This window comes from Phytophthora sojae, assembly GCF_000149755.1.
Source record: "Phytophthora sojae unplaced genomic scaffold PHYSOscaffold_23, whole genome shotgun sequence".
Taxonomy (NCBI): Eukaryota; Oomycota; class Peronosporomycetes; order Peronosporales; family Peronosporaceae; genus Phytophthora; species Phytophthora sojae.
In genome coordinates this window covers 16,296-31,190 of record NW_009258137.1, presented here as the reverse complement: position 1 = coordinate 31,190, position 14,895 = coordinate 16,296, and the positions used below count along the sequence as shown (strand labels likewise).

Here is a 14,895-nt window from a genome sequence, read left to right as displayed (position 1 = left end):
GCTGCTGCTGATAAGGCGTTTCCGGCGTCTCAGTGGGCTTCGATGACTTGGTCGGGACAGAGGGCGACGGCGTAGTGCTGCTAGGAGTGACAGTCGGCACCGGCGTTGATGGCAAAGGCGTCGGAGGCACTGCAGTCTTTGGAACAGTCGGCGCCGGTGTGGTTGAAGGGGGACTCGTGGCCTTCGGCGGGCTCGGCGTTGTAGGCGCTGGAGTGATCACCACATAGGTCGGAGGAGCTTCAGTCTCAGGAACGGTCGGAGCTGGTGTCGGGACGCTTGAAGGCGGGCTCGTGGGCTTTGGTGGCGCTTCAGTGCTTGGCGGACTAGGAGTTGTAGGCGCTGGAGTGATGACATACGTCTCAGGGACCGTTGGGGCAGGTGTCGGCACGCTTGAAGGTGGGAGCGAGGCCTTCGGCGGACTCGACGTCGTGGGCGCAGGCGTCGGAGGAGCTTCCGTCTTAGGGACAGTCGGAGCGGGTGCCGGCACGCTTGAAGGGGGCATTGTAGCCTTCGGCGGGCTTGGAGTTGACGGCGCAGGTGTGACCACCGTGTCGGTCGGAGTAGGAACCTTCGAAGGACTCGGCGTCGTCGGTGCCGGAGTAATATCCACCCATGTTGGCGTCGGCGCTGGAGTCTTCTCCCATCCAGGAATCGGAGGACAGGGCGTCGAGCTGGTTGTGGGCGCCGGAGTCGGAAGTTCGTGCGTCTCCGGTGTTGTTGGAGCGGGCGTAGAAACCACCTTTGGCTGGCCGAAGACGCAGCCCCACGCGCCAGCCTTGATACGCGCACAAGTGGCGTCCACTGGGGCAACACAAGTGGAGCTTGCACCCGTCCAGCTCGGAAGTGTTTCGATGCAGTCCTGTACCGCGACGTCACCCTTCAGAGGGCACGAGGCTCCAGCAGGCGCGCCCCCAGATCCGCTGCAAACGGGGCCCTTGATGCAGTACGTCGCGTCGCCTTCGACCGAGACGTTCGTGCAGGATTTCGAGGTCGAGGGCGCCGGAGTCGGGCTTTCCGCCGGCTGCTGAATGCTCTCCGTTGGGTACGGAGTGGGGGCATTCGGTGATAGATTCGTCGGAGCTGGTGTCGGATTAGCAGCGGGCTTAGTCGGAGCTGGAGTCGGAGTGGCTGCGATCTTCGTCGGAGCTGGAGTCGAAGTCGATGAAACGGTGGGCGCTGGTGTAGGCTGCGGCTGCGTTGGCGTGGTTGCGACCGGCGCGTACTGCTGCACTACATCCTTGGGGTTTCCGGCGGCTGCGACGGCCAGTAGCGCGGCAGGGAAGAGGATGGCGCTGATCTTCATGCTTGGCCAAGTGGTTGGATACGAAAGTGTTGCTGCTTTCGTGTGGGTGGGCTGCCACTGGCGAGGCAATTTGAGAAGTGAGAGCGGAGCAGCGAGGGCTTGTTCGAGCGGACCGGCGTTAGGAAATGGTAGCGCGAATGTGTCAGCTGTATCCAGCACAACAGCCCGTACCCCCAAACAGCTCGCTGTCCGTTGATTTCTCCGCCTTCAACGCACTCAGCGTTGAGTCTCAGAGCTCATGTGTTCATGTTCGTCGGCGGCGCCAACAGTTGGGAATCCCGCTGCGGCTGTTGGAGTGTCGATGTCTGCATGTCGGCGCTTCACGCGGCACCCCAATGTGAAAAATTTGCTGCCAGCACCAACGTCCGCCACCTGGATGCACGCACGCCTGCACAAACGGTAGAAGCGTGTTGGCTCTATTGGCTCGCTGGGTTTCAGTCCGATGGTATCGTTGCGGTTGAGGTCTGGTGTGCACTGTGTGTGTGTGTGTGTGTGACCCCGCTCATTTGAGAGCGAGCTCCAGTCGGTCGGTCGGGTGAGCTGCATCTGCATTTCGAGAGCGCTAGCGCCGCCACGCGATGAGAGCGAATCCCACTTGGTGCCGGCCACCTGGTCAACCGAATCCATGCCCGACGGCGGCACTGACATATCTTGGTCGGCGGAGACCACGTGACGGTGTCGAGGTTTCGACGCATATCATGCGCTCCAACTAGAGAACTTGGCTCACGGGCTCTGCAGGGGCCTTGGCCGGGTTACTGCGCGCATCGGGGCCGCTCTGTCCATTGAGCGCTCACCCAGTGCTGCTGTCACGCAGGTCGATCCGTCCAGCCGCGCCAGGAATTCAGGGCCCTCTGTACCGATAGCCGTCGAAGCTCAAGTGAGCATCACTAAGTGCGATTCTGTAGCTGCAGGCAGACGATGATGCGCGAGCGCCCAGAGACTTGGGACTTCAGCTGGATGGCCGCGGCCACCCATAGCCTAGAGACGTACGAGGCCGCCCTGGAGACGTCCGAGGTGCGTGCTCCATCTAGCACCGCGTAGCGCTGTCGGCGTCTATTAACTGCTACTGGTCTGCGGGCACTTCAGTTCCCGAGTTTGCTGCTGGCGGCGCTGGACGAGCTGCTTCAAGCACCGGAAGCCAATGCACTTCCGCTCCAAGAGCTGACCGACGTCTGTGCGTGAGGTTGACATCGATCGTGTTGCGTCTGTGGATCATTGGAGCCTGGCGCTGACTGTGAGCGATGTGGCTGCAGTGCTGCAGATGATCGAGTTCCCCATTGACCTGGAGCTTCCTCAGGAGACCGTGGCGACACTGCATTCGGCCAGGGACTGGGCCATTCAGACGCTGCTGGACGTCCATACTGCGCGACAGTGCAATGAGGACATTCTTCAGGCCCCGATCATGTCGGTGTCGCTGCAGCAGATGCAGACAAAACTGTTCGTGTCGGCGCCATGCAGACAAGCGGACGTGCAGATGGAGCTGCACCAGTCGCTGCTGGCGGCACTAAAGGCCGAAGAGGAGACGGACACAGTGTCCGACATGCTGGAGCTGTGTGCTAACAGTCTAGAGGACGACGCCCAGTTCCTGCAGTTCGCCGAAACCGCATTGTCGGGCAAGGCCGAGTCGCTGGCACTTGGCGCCGCCTTCCTCCAACGCCTGCTTGATCGACGATCTATGCACTTGCCACCTGACGAGCAGTTGAACGAAGGGAAGACTCTGCGAGGGCAACGACTATTTGATGCGCTCACGTTGGGGAGCAAAGTCCGTGTGTGGGCCAACCACTTGCCGAGCTGGCGGTCGCAGCTCCAGACGTGGATGCTGGAGGTTCATCGTGCACCGTTCAAGCCGATCACCGCTGTGCTGCCCGACGGTTGGTGGCTTGAATGTGAATCGGATGCTGATGCCCCGGGTTGCGTTGCTCTTACCACAGCGTGCCAGCGCCATTCTCACTTATACGTGACTTTTATCGAGTGGTGTCGGAGTCACGTGGACTTGCTCTCATCGTGCCGAGCCTCGGAGCTCGCTAGTGTGTTGTCCGAAAGCACACGGCCCCAACACGTTGCTCGCTTATTTAACCGCAAGATGTTGAGCCAGGTCCCGCTGTTGGATCACTCACCAAATGGACGAGGGTGGTCCTCCAACCAGCGAAACCGAGCGTTCTTGGTGATAGGCAGCAATCTGGAGCAACTCCAAACTGCGTGCCCCGCTTCAGACAGTGTGTGGCAGTACGAGTGGATCGGTGTGGTAGAGCGTCCTCAACTTCTTCACGAAGCACTGGAAATCTCGTTTCCCATCGACTCCAATGGCCACATGAACGATGAGGCTCTAGCTGTCTGTCGCAGCGCCGCGCAGTTCTTTGGCTGGTTTTATTCCTACTCAAGCGCTGAGTCCGCAAGTGAGATCGCGGCGCTGGTCTCGCAAATGTCGTCCGAGTTGAAGGTGTCAGACGTTCAGAGTGGTGCGCAGTGGCTGAGACGGAGTCGTCCTGCCTTCGGCGTACTCCCGATTGTGCGGCTTCGTCTCGTTTGGTTTTGGCTTCTGAAGAGCATCGACATCTCGCTGCAGACTTCTGGAACAGCATGCGACACCACCATCGCAGCAGCGACGACCGATGTACTGGAGTCGGTCGAGTACATTTTCCGTCGCTTCACACCGCCCAGAGCCAAGAGACCCTTTCAAGTGGAGCTTGTGACGCAGTTACTTGTCGAACTCGAGTGGCGCGCACGGAATGCCAACGCGGAGACCAAGCTTGCGTTTTTGGATCGAATTGAACCGCTCCGTGCCTGGCTGACGAAGATCGTGCAGCTGATGCAGCTCGAGGAGCAAACAGCTCAGCAAAAAGACGGCCGCAGTCGCTTCGGCACTCGCAGGAGTTCGGCTCATGACGTCGAGCACTTGATCGATCGCCTCGAACAGTTTTCTGTGTGAAATGAATGCTCTTGTTGATTGTTGATTTCTCCTCAATTGATGATGTATTGTAACGCTAACATTGAAGACTCGCAGTGCCTCCGTCTCCTTTAACGCGGCAACTGACGTCCGTCTTACTGCTCCAGCACGCCGTCGGCCTTCTGGATCTTGAGCGAGAAGTCGAGGCACGGGTAGCCCTGCGTCAGCTTGCCCTGGCTCACGATGTCCACATGCGGCGACACGTACTGGCCGAGCGTCGCGGGCGTGATGCCGCCGCTGGCCTCGATGAGCAGGTGCGGGAACTGCTTCTTGAGCTCGGCGGCCGTGGCCTTGAGCTGCTCGGGCTCGAAGTTGTCGAGCATGACGATGTCGGCGCCGGCCGTGGCAGCCTCCTGCGCCTCCTCGATGCGGCGGCACTCGACCTCGATCTTCATGGAGAAGCCGGCGGCTTGCTTGGCCTTGTGCACGGCCTTGGTGATGCTGCCGGCGGCCCACACGTGGTTGTCCTTGAGCATGACCATCTGCGACAGGTCGTGACGGTGCGTGGCGGCGCCGGCCACGAGCAGCGCGTACTTCTCCACGAGGCGGAAGCCGGGCGTGGTCTTGCGCGTGCCGGCCACGTGACCGTTCCAGCCCAGCGCGCGCGCCTGCTCCACCGAGCGCTTGGCCTGCGTGGCCACGCCGCTGGCGCGCGTGAGGATGTTGAGCGCCGTGCGCTCGCCCAGCAGCAGCTGGCGGCACTTGCCCGTGACCCTGGCCACCGGCACCTTGCCGCCGGGCACGCTGCTGGGCTTCACCTCGTCGCCCTCCTGCAGCAGCCACTCGACCTTGCAGTCGAGCGCGCGGAAGACCTCGGTGAAGAACGGCACGCCGGCCAGCACGCCCTCGGACTTGCCCAGCAGCAGCGCCGTCTCCTCGGCCTCTGTCGGTCGGTCAACACACACACAACAGTCAGTCACAGTTTCCTTGGAACGGAGGAAAAAAGCGGCCGGCAACACGCACCGCCGACCACGAAGCCACCGACGTCGAAGCTCGGGATGTCGTCCTCCAGCCAGAGCTGCACGTGCTTGGTCCAGGACGGCGGCAGCAGGTGTGCGAAGTTGGACTCGGCCATGGTCGGAAGTGTCGGGCTTGGGAGGCTGGTTGACGCTCGGGCGAAATGCGGTGTGACGTGCGTGGCAACGAGCGCCGCGTACGTGTACCGCGCCTCCGGTACATGCAATCAAACACGGCCAGCTGGCACCGCGCGAGCCGGGGCCCTCTATGCCGTGTTGTCACCGCCCGCCCTTCACGGCGGCGAATTGCTCTCAGCGGCGTCAATGCCTTCCACCGTCTTCCGGCGGTGGCAGCAGCACCGGCATGGACGTCAATGGCCATCATGGTGACGCTGGTGCGAGTTGAAACGGATGTGCAGTGCAGCAACAGACATGCAGCCACCTGACTGAAGGCCAGCAACTGCATCGATCGAGTTGCATTGCTGAATCGCTGCAGCCAGCCAGCCAGCCAGGCCCACGAACAGCGCAGCGCTGCAACAGCATCCACGCTGGCTGCCGCCGCTGACTTTAAGTCTGGGACGGCCATTTTCGGCCACCCGAACCACTTCCAGAGTGGGACTGGAATTTGGCAAAATCTTTGTGTTGAAGCACCGATACTCACGCCAAGTACAGCGCCAACGACCCGGCCGGAGCTCGCACCAGTCACCACCGTAACCCCCGAGCGGCGCGGAAGCGGCCGAGGCCAGCGAGCGAACACACTGCCTGCTTCTCCGTCCGGCGCAAAGATCTCCACCAGCCTCCCGACCCTCCCATGGTGGCGCGCAAGGACCCCGCCGCTACAGCCGACGACGACGCGGCGCCGGGCCCCTGCGACGTGTGCGCGGCCGTCACCGCCGCGCTGCGCTGCGAGGCCTGCCGCCTCGACCTGTGCGTCGACTGCTCGCGCGCGCGCCACCGCAGCAGCCTGCACCTGACTACGGGCCGCTTCCGCTTCTTCCGCCCCGAGAGCCAACCGCAGCAGCAGCAGCAGCAGGACGAGGCCGACAGCAGCTACGAGTCGCCGCCGTCCACGGCCTCGGCGCCCAACTCGCCCGCGGCCGACGAGCTGCGCCACTGCTCGCAGGTCTCCGACGGACTTTGGGGCTTTGATGACGCCCTCGCGCAGTCGCTGCGCGCGCTCGCCTTCGCCACGGACGAGGAGGAGGACTCCTCGACCCACAGCGCTACGGCCACAGCAGCCACAGCTAAAGCCCCGACTACTACGACTACAGCAGCGGAGAGGCGCCCGCGCAGCTTCTCGGACTACGCGGCGCTGGGCGACGCCGAGCGCTGGCGAGCGCACGCCGAGCTGAGCGAGCTCGGGGAGCTCTGGGACGCCATGCGGACGGACTTCGCCTCGCGCCACGTGGTCGTGCGCTGCGGCGCCGGTTCTTGGGACGCGCTGGACGTGCGCCGTGTCGTGGACCGCCTCAATGTAAGTACGCACGCGATCTTATTGTCCATCTCCTAGCTGCTAGCGCTGACCGACTGATTGTGGTTGTTGCTGCTGTCGCTGCAGAACTTCGGGGGCGTGGCCAGCACGCGGCGCGAGCTGACTGCAGGCGGCCTGCTCTTCTGCACCTTCTTCGATCTCACGAGCGCCGTGGCTGCCGTTGACCGCTGGCGCGCCGACGCAGACGTCATCAGCTTCTGCCTGCCGTACGAGCTGCCGGACGACGTCAACTCGGCCACGCTGCTCGTGCGTTTCGCGCTCGGCGGACCGGCCGTAACGGCCGTCGAGCTGCGCCAGGTCTGTGCGTGCTTCGGTCAAGTGGCCAGCATCCTGCAGCCGGATCCGCAGGTCGCCAAGTACATTGTCGAGTACGGCGACTCGCGCGCGCTACCGGCCGCGCTCAACGGCCTCTCGCGCGCCTTCCACGCGAGCGGCTCGCTGTCGGTGGCTCGCACGACGCCGCCGACATTGGACGTCTCCAAGCTCAAGCTCTTCCAGGAGTGCCTGAACCGGGCCGCCACGACCCACCCGCGCCTCACTCGGGCCCGCCCCAAGAGCTTTTCGTCCAGCAGCACGTCGCTTCTGACGTCGCCGACATCGTCCGTCGCGTCGTCGCTCAACGCGTCCTTCCTGGACGGCGCCAGCAACAACAGCCCGATGGCGTCCGCAACGTCGGCCACGTATCCTGGAGCCGGAGAGCTCACGTCTCCAGTGCTAATGCCGCAGGAGGAGCAGCACATCTGGGCGAGGCCGGCGCCTCGAGCCAGGAGCAACTCGTCCTCGGCGTATCTTGGCGGTTCTCTGTCGTCCAGCAGCTTCGGCGACTCGGCGGCATATTCAAACGGGTTTACGCTTCCGTCTTCAAGCAGCAGCAACAGCATCGGCTCGTTGTCTAGTCGCGCAAATGGATATTCGTCGTTCCAGCAGCAGGGTGTTCATCAATTGCAGCCCTCCAACAACCAGGTCTCGCCTTCCGCCTCCGAGCAGCAGCAGCAACAGGCCTATTACGACTTTCGCGGACGGCAGCGCATGCAGACCAAATTCGCCCCATCCATGAGAAGCAGCTTCGGCAACAACGACCACTTTTTCCGGACAAGTGTGGCGTCTAGCAGCGGACACGCTGGGAATGCACACGGCGGTGGTAGCTCTGCAGGCCGCCCGGCGACGGGGCGTAACGACAAGGGCACGGGCGAGTTCAGCTTATCCATCGCCAAGGTCGCGTCGGGCGAGGACAAGCGGACAACTCTGATGATCCGCAACATCCCCAACAAGTACACGCAGCAGATGCTGCTCGCCGAGATCAACCGCAACCACCGCGGCAACTACGACTTCTTCTACCTGCCCATCGACTTCAAGAACAAGTGCAACATGGGCTACGCCTTCATCAACTTCATTGAGGCAGCGCACATCGAGGCGTTCCACAAGGAGTTCGACGGCCAGAAGTGGACCAACTTCAACAGCGAGAAGGTCTGCGCCATTTCGTACGCGCGGTTGCAGGGCAAGCAGGCCATGATCGCGCGCTTCCAGAACTCGAGTCTGCTCGAGAAGCACGAGTCCTACCGCCCGCTGGTGTTCGGCAGCTCGGGGCTGCACCGCGGCAAGCCGGAGCCCTTCCCAGCGCCCAAGCAGCTCGTCCACAAGAAGCAGACAGCAGCGCACTCGCATTCCCCGGGAATGTTTGGAGGCGCTGAAGACTATGGCAGCTACGTAGCCCATCGAATGTATTCGCAGCAGCCATCACCGCAGCAACTGCAGCACGCCCAGCAGCAACAGCAGCACTCGCTTGCCGTTTATCCTCAGCAGCTACTGGGGTTGGCCCAGCACGCAATGCCTCCTGTCCCGACCGCCCACTTTGGCGTGCAGACACTGCCGCTGCAGTACATACCCTCGTACCAGCAGCAGAACGACCCCCAACTGGCGTCGCCGTTTTTGTATGGGGTGGCCGGGATGCCGTCCGAGTACACGCATTGAGAGGCATTGGTGTCCTGTCCTTCCAGCCTGGCGACTCAACCAGCCCCCTGCCTGCCTGCCTCCTGCACTTCGTATTATTTTGTTGAGCGCCTGTGTACTCTTGTTTACTTTTTGGCTTGCTGGTTTTTGATACATGCTCACTGTGTACTGATTAGTTGGCTTTAGCTCGATAAGTAACTCGCTCCCAAATACAGCAACTAGCATTGTGAACAGCACATGCATAGCGATGACCAAAGGAGGAGAGGCGGCGGCTGGCATGGGACGACTTGGATCACGTCGCGAAGAGGAACCGCAGGTCTTCCTCCGTCAGGCGACAAATGGCGCTCACGTTCGCGCCGACAGTCCCCTCGAAGATCAGGCGCTTCTTCTCCTGGAGCTTCAGGATGCGCTCCTCGACGGTGCCGGCAATGATGAAGCGCGTGGCTTGGATCGGCTTGAACTGGCCGAGGCGATGCGTGCGATCGATCGCCTGGTTTTCAGCCGCAGGGTTCCACCACGGGTCCATCAGGAAAATGCTGCAGGACACAGAACACAACACGTAAGGCGTCAGTCAGGCAACAGCAGCTATAGCTCACTCAGCACAACCCATCAAACACTTACTGCGAGGCGACTGTCAGGTTGAGTGCGACGCCGCCAGCCTTGAGACTGATCAGGAACGCTGTCACTGTCGGGTCATCGCGGAAGGACTTGATGGTTCGGTCTCGCACGGCCATCGTCATGTTGCCGGAAAGCTTCACGCACTTGATGCCGCCAAGTTGCAGCCGGTGTTGGATGATATCCAACATGTTGACGAACTGCGAGAAGATGATGGCCTTCCCGGACGGATCGCGAATACGCATGAGCTCGAGCTCCTGCATCAGCGCTTCTATCTTCGTGCTGGACTGGAACGCGTGGATGTCGGAGATCCTGTGAAGAAGACTATTCCGGTGGAAGCTGGACAAGTTTACAGCCTTCGGTGACCTGCAGTTTGACGCCTCGTTGCCAATGTTCCCCAGATCTGTCTCTACTGGTGGGGACAAATCGACCGTCAGCGGCTTTGAACAGGTTGGGCACGTCGCCTCTCCTCCAGCCGGAAGCGACTCGATGTACTCTTTCACGCACTCCCGACAGAACTCATGCCCACACTTTGCAGTGACCCCATCTTCCAAGTATTCGTGGCAGATCGTGCACACTCGCTCGTCCTCAGGGCTGCTACCAGCGTTGGTATCAAAGGGCTGCTCTTCCACCAATGGAGCAGCTGAACTCGGGAGTTGGAGGGCTGGGTTGGACTTGGAGTAAATGACAAGGTACGGGTGGTCCACGGCTTGGCGAAGACGGATAAGAAGGTCAAAGATGTGGGCGTAGTTGTTCAGCAGCGTCCCCGACGACACGTAGGTGTTGAACTGCGCTTGGCTCTGCGTGTAGATCGCCTCGTAGAAATCGTTTTCACGCTCGTCCAGGCGATCCTTTCGAATACGCACGAGCTTCGGTGGGAGCGAAATATCGTCTGCTCGGCCTTCTTTGGTACGGCGCAGCAAAATCTACAAAATGCACCACGTTAGCATTATTCACACGACTCATTTGAAATGACAGGCATACTTACGTGCTGAAGAACGTCGTTCTGCAGCCTTTGCATTGCAAGCTTGCCTTCTGCAACGTAGCCGTATGCCTGAATCGGGATAACCACCTTCTTGTTGAAGTAGGAGTAGTGCTGGATGGCGCTGTGAGTGCACTGCGCACACTTTTTATCGGGAAAGCTGGAGTAAGCATAGCAACTAGGTTAGATACCGCAGGATCATTAGGATTGAGCGGGGATACGTACTTGTAATCTAGCATCTGGCAATCGCACACGTTGCAGTGGTAGTACGCGTACTTCTTCACTTGGAGAAACCGCACGAGGGAGAACAATTCACCGATCCGATTTTGCAAAGGTGTTCCTGCAGCAGCGAGCACAAGTAATAGATGTAAGCAAGAGTAACTTCAAGCAGTAGCCTGTAGAGAGAGGGGATACCTGACAAGCACCATTTGTAGGTAGACTTGAGCTCGAAGACACCGCAAGCCGTATTGCAGTTCCGGTCTTTAATATAGTGAGCTTCGTCCAGAACGATGCGCGTCCAGTCAATCTGGTGCAACGGTGACTTGCCCTTCGCCTTCTGGGGAGCGGTTTTCTTCTCCTCGACCTCCTTCTTTGAGCGCGGTGTCGCCCGACCTCTCGACTTCTGCACTGGTTTCTTTAGATCGTCATCGTCTTCTTCCTCATCGCTGGTCTCTCCAGCGGCTTTCTTCTTGGGTCTCTTCTTCTGTTGCTTGTCCTGCAGGGCTGTCTTCTTCGCATCAGGCCCGCAGAAGTACTTGTTGTGCGATATGAGCTTGTCCGGCAGGTACTTCTTCCCGCAGTATTTGCACGCGACCTTCGACCAGCCCAGCGTCTTGCGAATCTCGCTCTCAATGATCGAGTACGTCGTCAGCACAATGTCGTACGAAGCAATCTTCTCGATGGAATCCAAGCGCTTGTTGCCGTGGTGAATGTAGACGGAAAGGTGACCCGGTTCGACGAACCGCTCGATCTCGCTCTTCCACTGCATGACGGCCACGAGAGGACACACAACCAGCGTCCCGCCGCGCACAGATGAGGAGGATTTCCGGCCCTTTGCAGCCTTACAGCTAGCCGATGGGGCCTCCTCTCGGACATTTTCAAGCATGAGGGAGATGGCCTGGATCGTCTTGCCCATGCCCATTTCATCCGCTAGAATGCCGCCTCTGTAGCCGCTTTCCTCCTGCCCAACCATCCAGGCCAGTGCCTCTCGCTGGTACGGAAGAAGCGTCGCCGTCAGGAACTTCGACGGCTCCTTCTCTGGCATGCGGCCCTTCTTGTTGAAGTGGTCGTCCGAGAGCTCGAGGCGCTCATCGATGACGCCGTCCAAGTCGTTTTGCTCCATGTACTCACGAACGCGCTTCTGGTCCGCCGGCTGGAGCTTCGACAGACCGTCGATCGGATCATCATTCTTCTTCTTCTTTTGCTGCTGCTTCTTCGTGGGCTTTTTCTCGACCCCTTCAACGTCTGTGTCTTCCTCCTCCTTAGGCTTATTAGCTGCAAGTCCAGCCTTCAACCCGATATCAGTGCACTCCAAGTGCTGCATAATAAGATATACACACACCATGTCAGAGGAATACTCTGGATAACAGCCCTCAGATTGCCCACGTACCTTGTAGTACGTGGTGTCCCCAAAGATCGAGTGGCGGATGCTGACACCGACGCGGAGCTGCTTCGCCTGGAACTTCTGCTCGCAGCTCTTGCACTGCATTCAATTGGGCACAAAGCGTTAGGCATAACTTTACTGCATGCAGCAAGATCCACAGGCTTACCTTCGCCCTAGCATTGGCCGCGTACTCGACGAAGTAGTGCGGGCCTTCGTACGGATCCTCCTCCTCCTCCGACTCGTCACTCTCGCCAACAAACTCAATGTCCAACGAGTCGACGTCACTCACATGTGCGTTGCTGGCTGCTACTGCAACTTCCGAGACGACTACCGCAGGAGAAGCTCGTTGCTTCCCACGGCCAGTCCCTGCGTTCCTGTGCCTTGCAGGAGATTTCTTAGCCACAGCCACGGGGCGTTTTCTAGCCGATGGACGGGCATCTTCCACTTCTGACTCATCGTCATCATCCTCGTCATCGCCCCCCTCCGAGACGCTCTCCCCAACAAAGTCACTATCCGCATCATTGTCCTCATCGTCATCGTCATCGTCATCGTCGCCGTCGCTGCTTTGGACCACCGACTTGCGGGACGATGCACGGCGAGCCGTGCGACCACCTCCTCGAGCCTTGGCGGCTGGCGGCTGGGGCTGCTCCTCCACCTTCCTCTTCTTCTTCATGGCCGCCTTCCCGTTCGGCCGCTTGGGGAGCGTCTTGGCGATTGGTTTGTCGCCCTCTTCGTCTTCTTTCTCCTCCTTCTTGGCGACTTTCCTGGCCACGCGCCGTCTCTTGGGCGCTGGCTGCTCCGTCTCCTCCTTCGCCTTCTCATCTTCTTCTCCTCCTCCTTCCTCGCACTTCTTCCGCTTCCCAGTGGCGGCAGCGGGCGCCTTCTTCGCCCTGCAGCCCGGACACTGCCAGGCGTCCGCCAGCTGTGGGCGGCGCCGCAGAGGCGGCGTGAGGCAGCCCAAGTGGAAGAGCTTGGTGCAGGCGGCGCAGCTGACGGTCACGCGCTGCGACTGCTCTTCGCACACTGCGCACACATCGGCGGCGTTGGACTCCGAGTCCCCGGCCGCCTGTTGCTGCTGTTGCTCTTGTTGCTGCTGCTGGGACCGCAGCCGCCTCGCCATTGGCTCCGCTTGCGTCTTTCGCTTCAAATTGCCGACTGAGATCGCGGCCGCCAGGTCGGCAACTCCTCTATACAAAGCGCTAGATACGAAAACAGCTGGGTTTTGGCGGCAACAAGTGGCCGACTTGGGCCACTTGGCGCCAAGCACTTCAACTGCAACAACTGGTCGCCCGGGAGATTAGATTATTAAAGGAGGGGGGGGGGGGGGGTTCAACCGATGTGGATAAATGTCATATCATTCTGGGCAGGGCAAGGCAAGGCAAGGCGGGGGCTGCTGTGCGTCCCTCTTTCCTCTACGAGACGGCCATGGAAGTCAGATGCGCGAACGAGCCTGGGGGCAGCACCAGCTTCTTCCGGGACCGCAGCGCGCTCTCGGCGTTGATCTTCTCCAGCAGCAGACGGAACTGCTCCACCTCGCGGTCGATCTCGTCTTCCTCCGGGTCGCGCGCCTCCGTGTCCGAGTCGCCGCTCGCGTCGGTCAAGGGCAACGCAGGCGGCTCCTTCACTGGACGCCTTGCTGCTGTGGTTGCTGCTTGCTTGTGCTTGGGGGACGCAGACGCGCGCGACGACTGGGAGCCAGTATCTCGCTTCTCCAGCGCTCTCTGTGCCGCGGCCTCCTTCTTTCGGCGCTTCTTCTCCTTCTTGTTCTTCTTCTTCCTGCTGCTGGAGGAGGGTTTCTGACTGGCCTTGAGGTCTGCGAGCTCGTCTCGGAGCAGCTCCGCCTGGATCGCCAGCGAGTGCTGCAACGCCTCTTGGTACGCGTCCTCCAGCTGCCCGTGAACAAACAAACGAGAAACAAAGATTAGCTCTGTGGTGGCCATATCCGGCAGTAGGTAGGTAAGCAAGACGCGCACCTGTTCTCTAAACTTGATGGCTAGCACCTCCAGCAAATATTCCTGCGCCAAGTGTGAAGTGTTGGCGCCTGGGCATGTGTCGTCGACGTCATCGTCCTCTTCGCTGTCTTCGCTGTCGTCGTCGTCGAAGCCCGACCGGAAGGGTGACACGTAGCTGAACTGCTCGCCGCAGCGGATGAGGTCCATGATGAAGTCCGTGTGGTCCTCCCGAATAATGATATAGCGTTCCTCCTTCTGAATAAGCCGCAGCAGCTCGTCCTCCTGCCGCTTGCCGACTTCCAGCGCGGCCAGGTACTCGTCCGAGAGCATGCCGCCGCCCTTGCCGCCAGCCGCTCGTCGTCCCTCGCGCTCCAGCTCATACTTAAAAACCAGTTCCTCCTCCTCTAGCACCATTTCCTCCGCGGCCAGCATCTCCTCGTCCGACTTGTCTTCGAGCTCGTCTGCCTCCTCTTCGTCGTCTTCCTCCTCCTCATCATCTTCTTCTTCATCGTCCTCCTCATCATCCTCGTCATCCTCATCATCCTCGTCGTCCTCCTCATCGTCGTCGTCTTCGTCGTCGTCCAGGAACGGCGGGAAGACGCTGAAAACGTCCTGGAGCGAGCGGCTGCCGGAGCGTTTCCGCTCGTGGTCCTCCCACTCGGCGATGACGTTGTCGTGACACTCGCAGCACAAGTTCTGGCCCACGAGGAACTGGTCCAGCGCCGTGAGGTACGTCTCGCGCCGGATCCGCAGCAGCCGCCGCTTGGCCACGAGCGACAGTTCCCTCCAGAAGTTGATGAGCTCCTCGCGCGTGTAGCCCTTGGGTCCGTTGAGCCCCACGACGCTGTTGTTGCTGCTCGTGGAGCCCGTGGACGCCGCCGCCTGCGGAGCCGCGCCGCGCTCGCCCGCTCGGGGCATGAAGCGGCTGCTGAGCTCGCGCGCGAAGTCGCTCTCGGACGGCCACGGGTTGCTGCATAGCGCACAGATATTCCAACAGAGAGAGAGAGAGATCCCCCAGTCGTCAGTACTTTTGATCGCTATTGGGAGGGGGGAAGGGGAGGCCACCTACCGGTACTTGCGCGCCAGCATGAAGCC

The 14,895-nt window shown here is 60.6% G+C and overlaps 6 protein-coding genes across 6 annotated transcripts; 2 read left to right on the top strand and 4 right to left on the bottom strand.

Annotated features, from left to right (window-relative positions):
* Window positions 1–754: 754 nt before the first annotated feature.
* Window positions 755–973, bottom strand: PHYSODRAFT_404726 (hypothetical protein; the record flags this gene model as incomplete). The annotated part of the gene is made up of 1 exon (XM_009541379.1): window positions 755–973. A coding segment is annotated over one exon (219 nt), but the record flags the coding sequence as incomplete, so codon positions are not given.
* Window positions 974–2,221: 1,248 nt separating this feature from the next.
* PHYSODRAFT_320252 (hypothetical protein) lies at window positions 2,222–4,232 on the top strand (the record flags this gene model as incomplete). The annotated part of the gene is made up of 3 exons (XM_009541378.1): window positions 2,222–2,317; window positions 2,390–2,477; window positions 2,557–4,232. 3 exons carry the CDS (start codon window positions 2,222–2,224, stop codon window positions 4,230–4,232), a joined length of 1,860 nt encoding a protein of 619 aa, XP_009539673.1.
* Window positions 4,233–4,345: 113 nt separating this feature from the next.
* On the bottom strand, window positions 4,346–5,325 carry PHYSODRAFT_535380 (hypothetical protein; the record flags this gene model as incomplete). The annotated part of the gene is made up of 2 exons (XM_009541377.1): window positions 4,346–5,133; window positions 5,214–5,325. 2 exons carry the CDS (start codon window positions 5,323–5,325, stop codon window positions 4,346–4,348), a joined length of 900 nt encoding a protein of 299 aa, XP_009539672.1.
* A 692-nt stretch (window positions 5,326–6,017) lies between these two features.
* PHYSODRAFT_566643 (hypothetical protein) lies at window positions 6,018–8,883 on the top strand (the record flags this gene model as incomplete). Its single annotated transcript, XM_009541376.1, has 3 exons — window positions 6,018–6,370; window positions 6,488–6,680; window positions 6,765–8,883. 3 exons carry the CDS (start codon window positions 6,018–6,020, stop codon window positions 8,667–8,669), a joined length of 2,451 nt encoding a protein of 816 aa, XP_009539671.1. The 3' UTR covers window positions 8,670–8,883.
* A 57-nt stretch (window positions 8,884–8,940) lies between these two features.
* On the bottom strand, window positions 8,941–11,509 carry PHYSODRAFT_566639 (hypothetical protein; the record flags this gene model as incomplete). The annotated part of the gene is made up of 6 exons (XM_009541375.1): window positions 8,941–9,184; window positions 9,270–9,850; window positions 9,896–10,189; window positions 10,252–10,405; window positions 10,471–10,585; window positions 10,660–11,509. The coding sequence occupies 6 exons, from the start codon at window positions 11,507–11,509 to the stop codon at window positions 8,941–8,943; spliced, it is 2,238 nt and encodes a 745-aa protein (XP_009539670.1).
* Window positions 11,510–13,260: 1,751 nt separating this feature from the next.
* On the bottom strand, window positions 13,261–14,889 carry PHYSODRAFT_308039 (hypothetical protein; the record flags this gene model as incomplete). Its single annotated transcript, XM_009541374.1, has 3 exons — window positions 13,261–14,181; window positions 14,410–14,770; window positions 14,870–14,889. 3 exons carry the CDS (start codon window positions 14,887–14,889, stop codon window positions 13,261–13,263), a joined length of 1,302 nt encoding a protein of 433 aa, XP_009539669.1.
* Window positions 14,890–14,895: the final 6 nt, after the last annotated feature.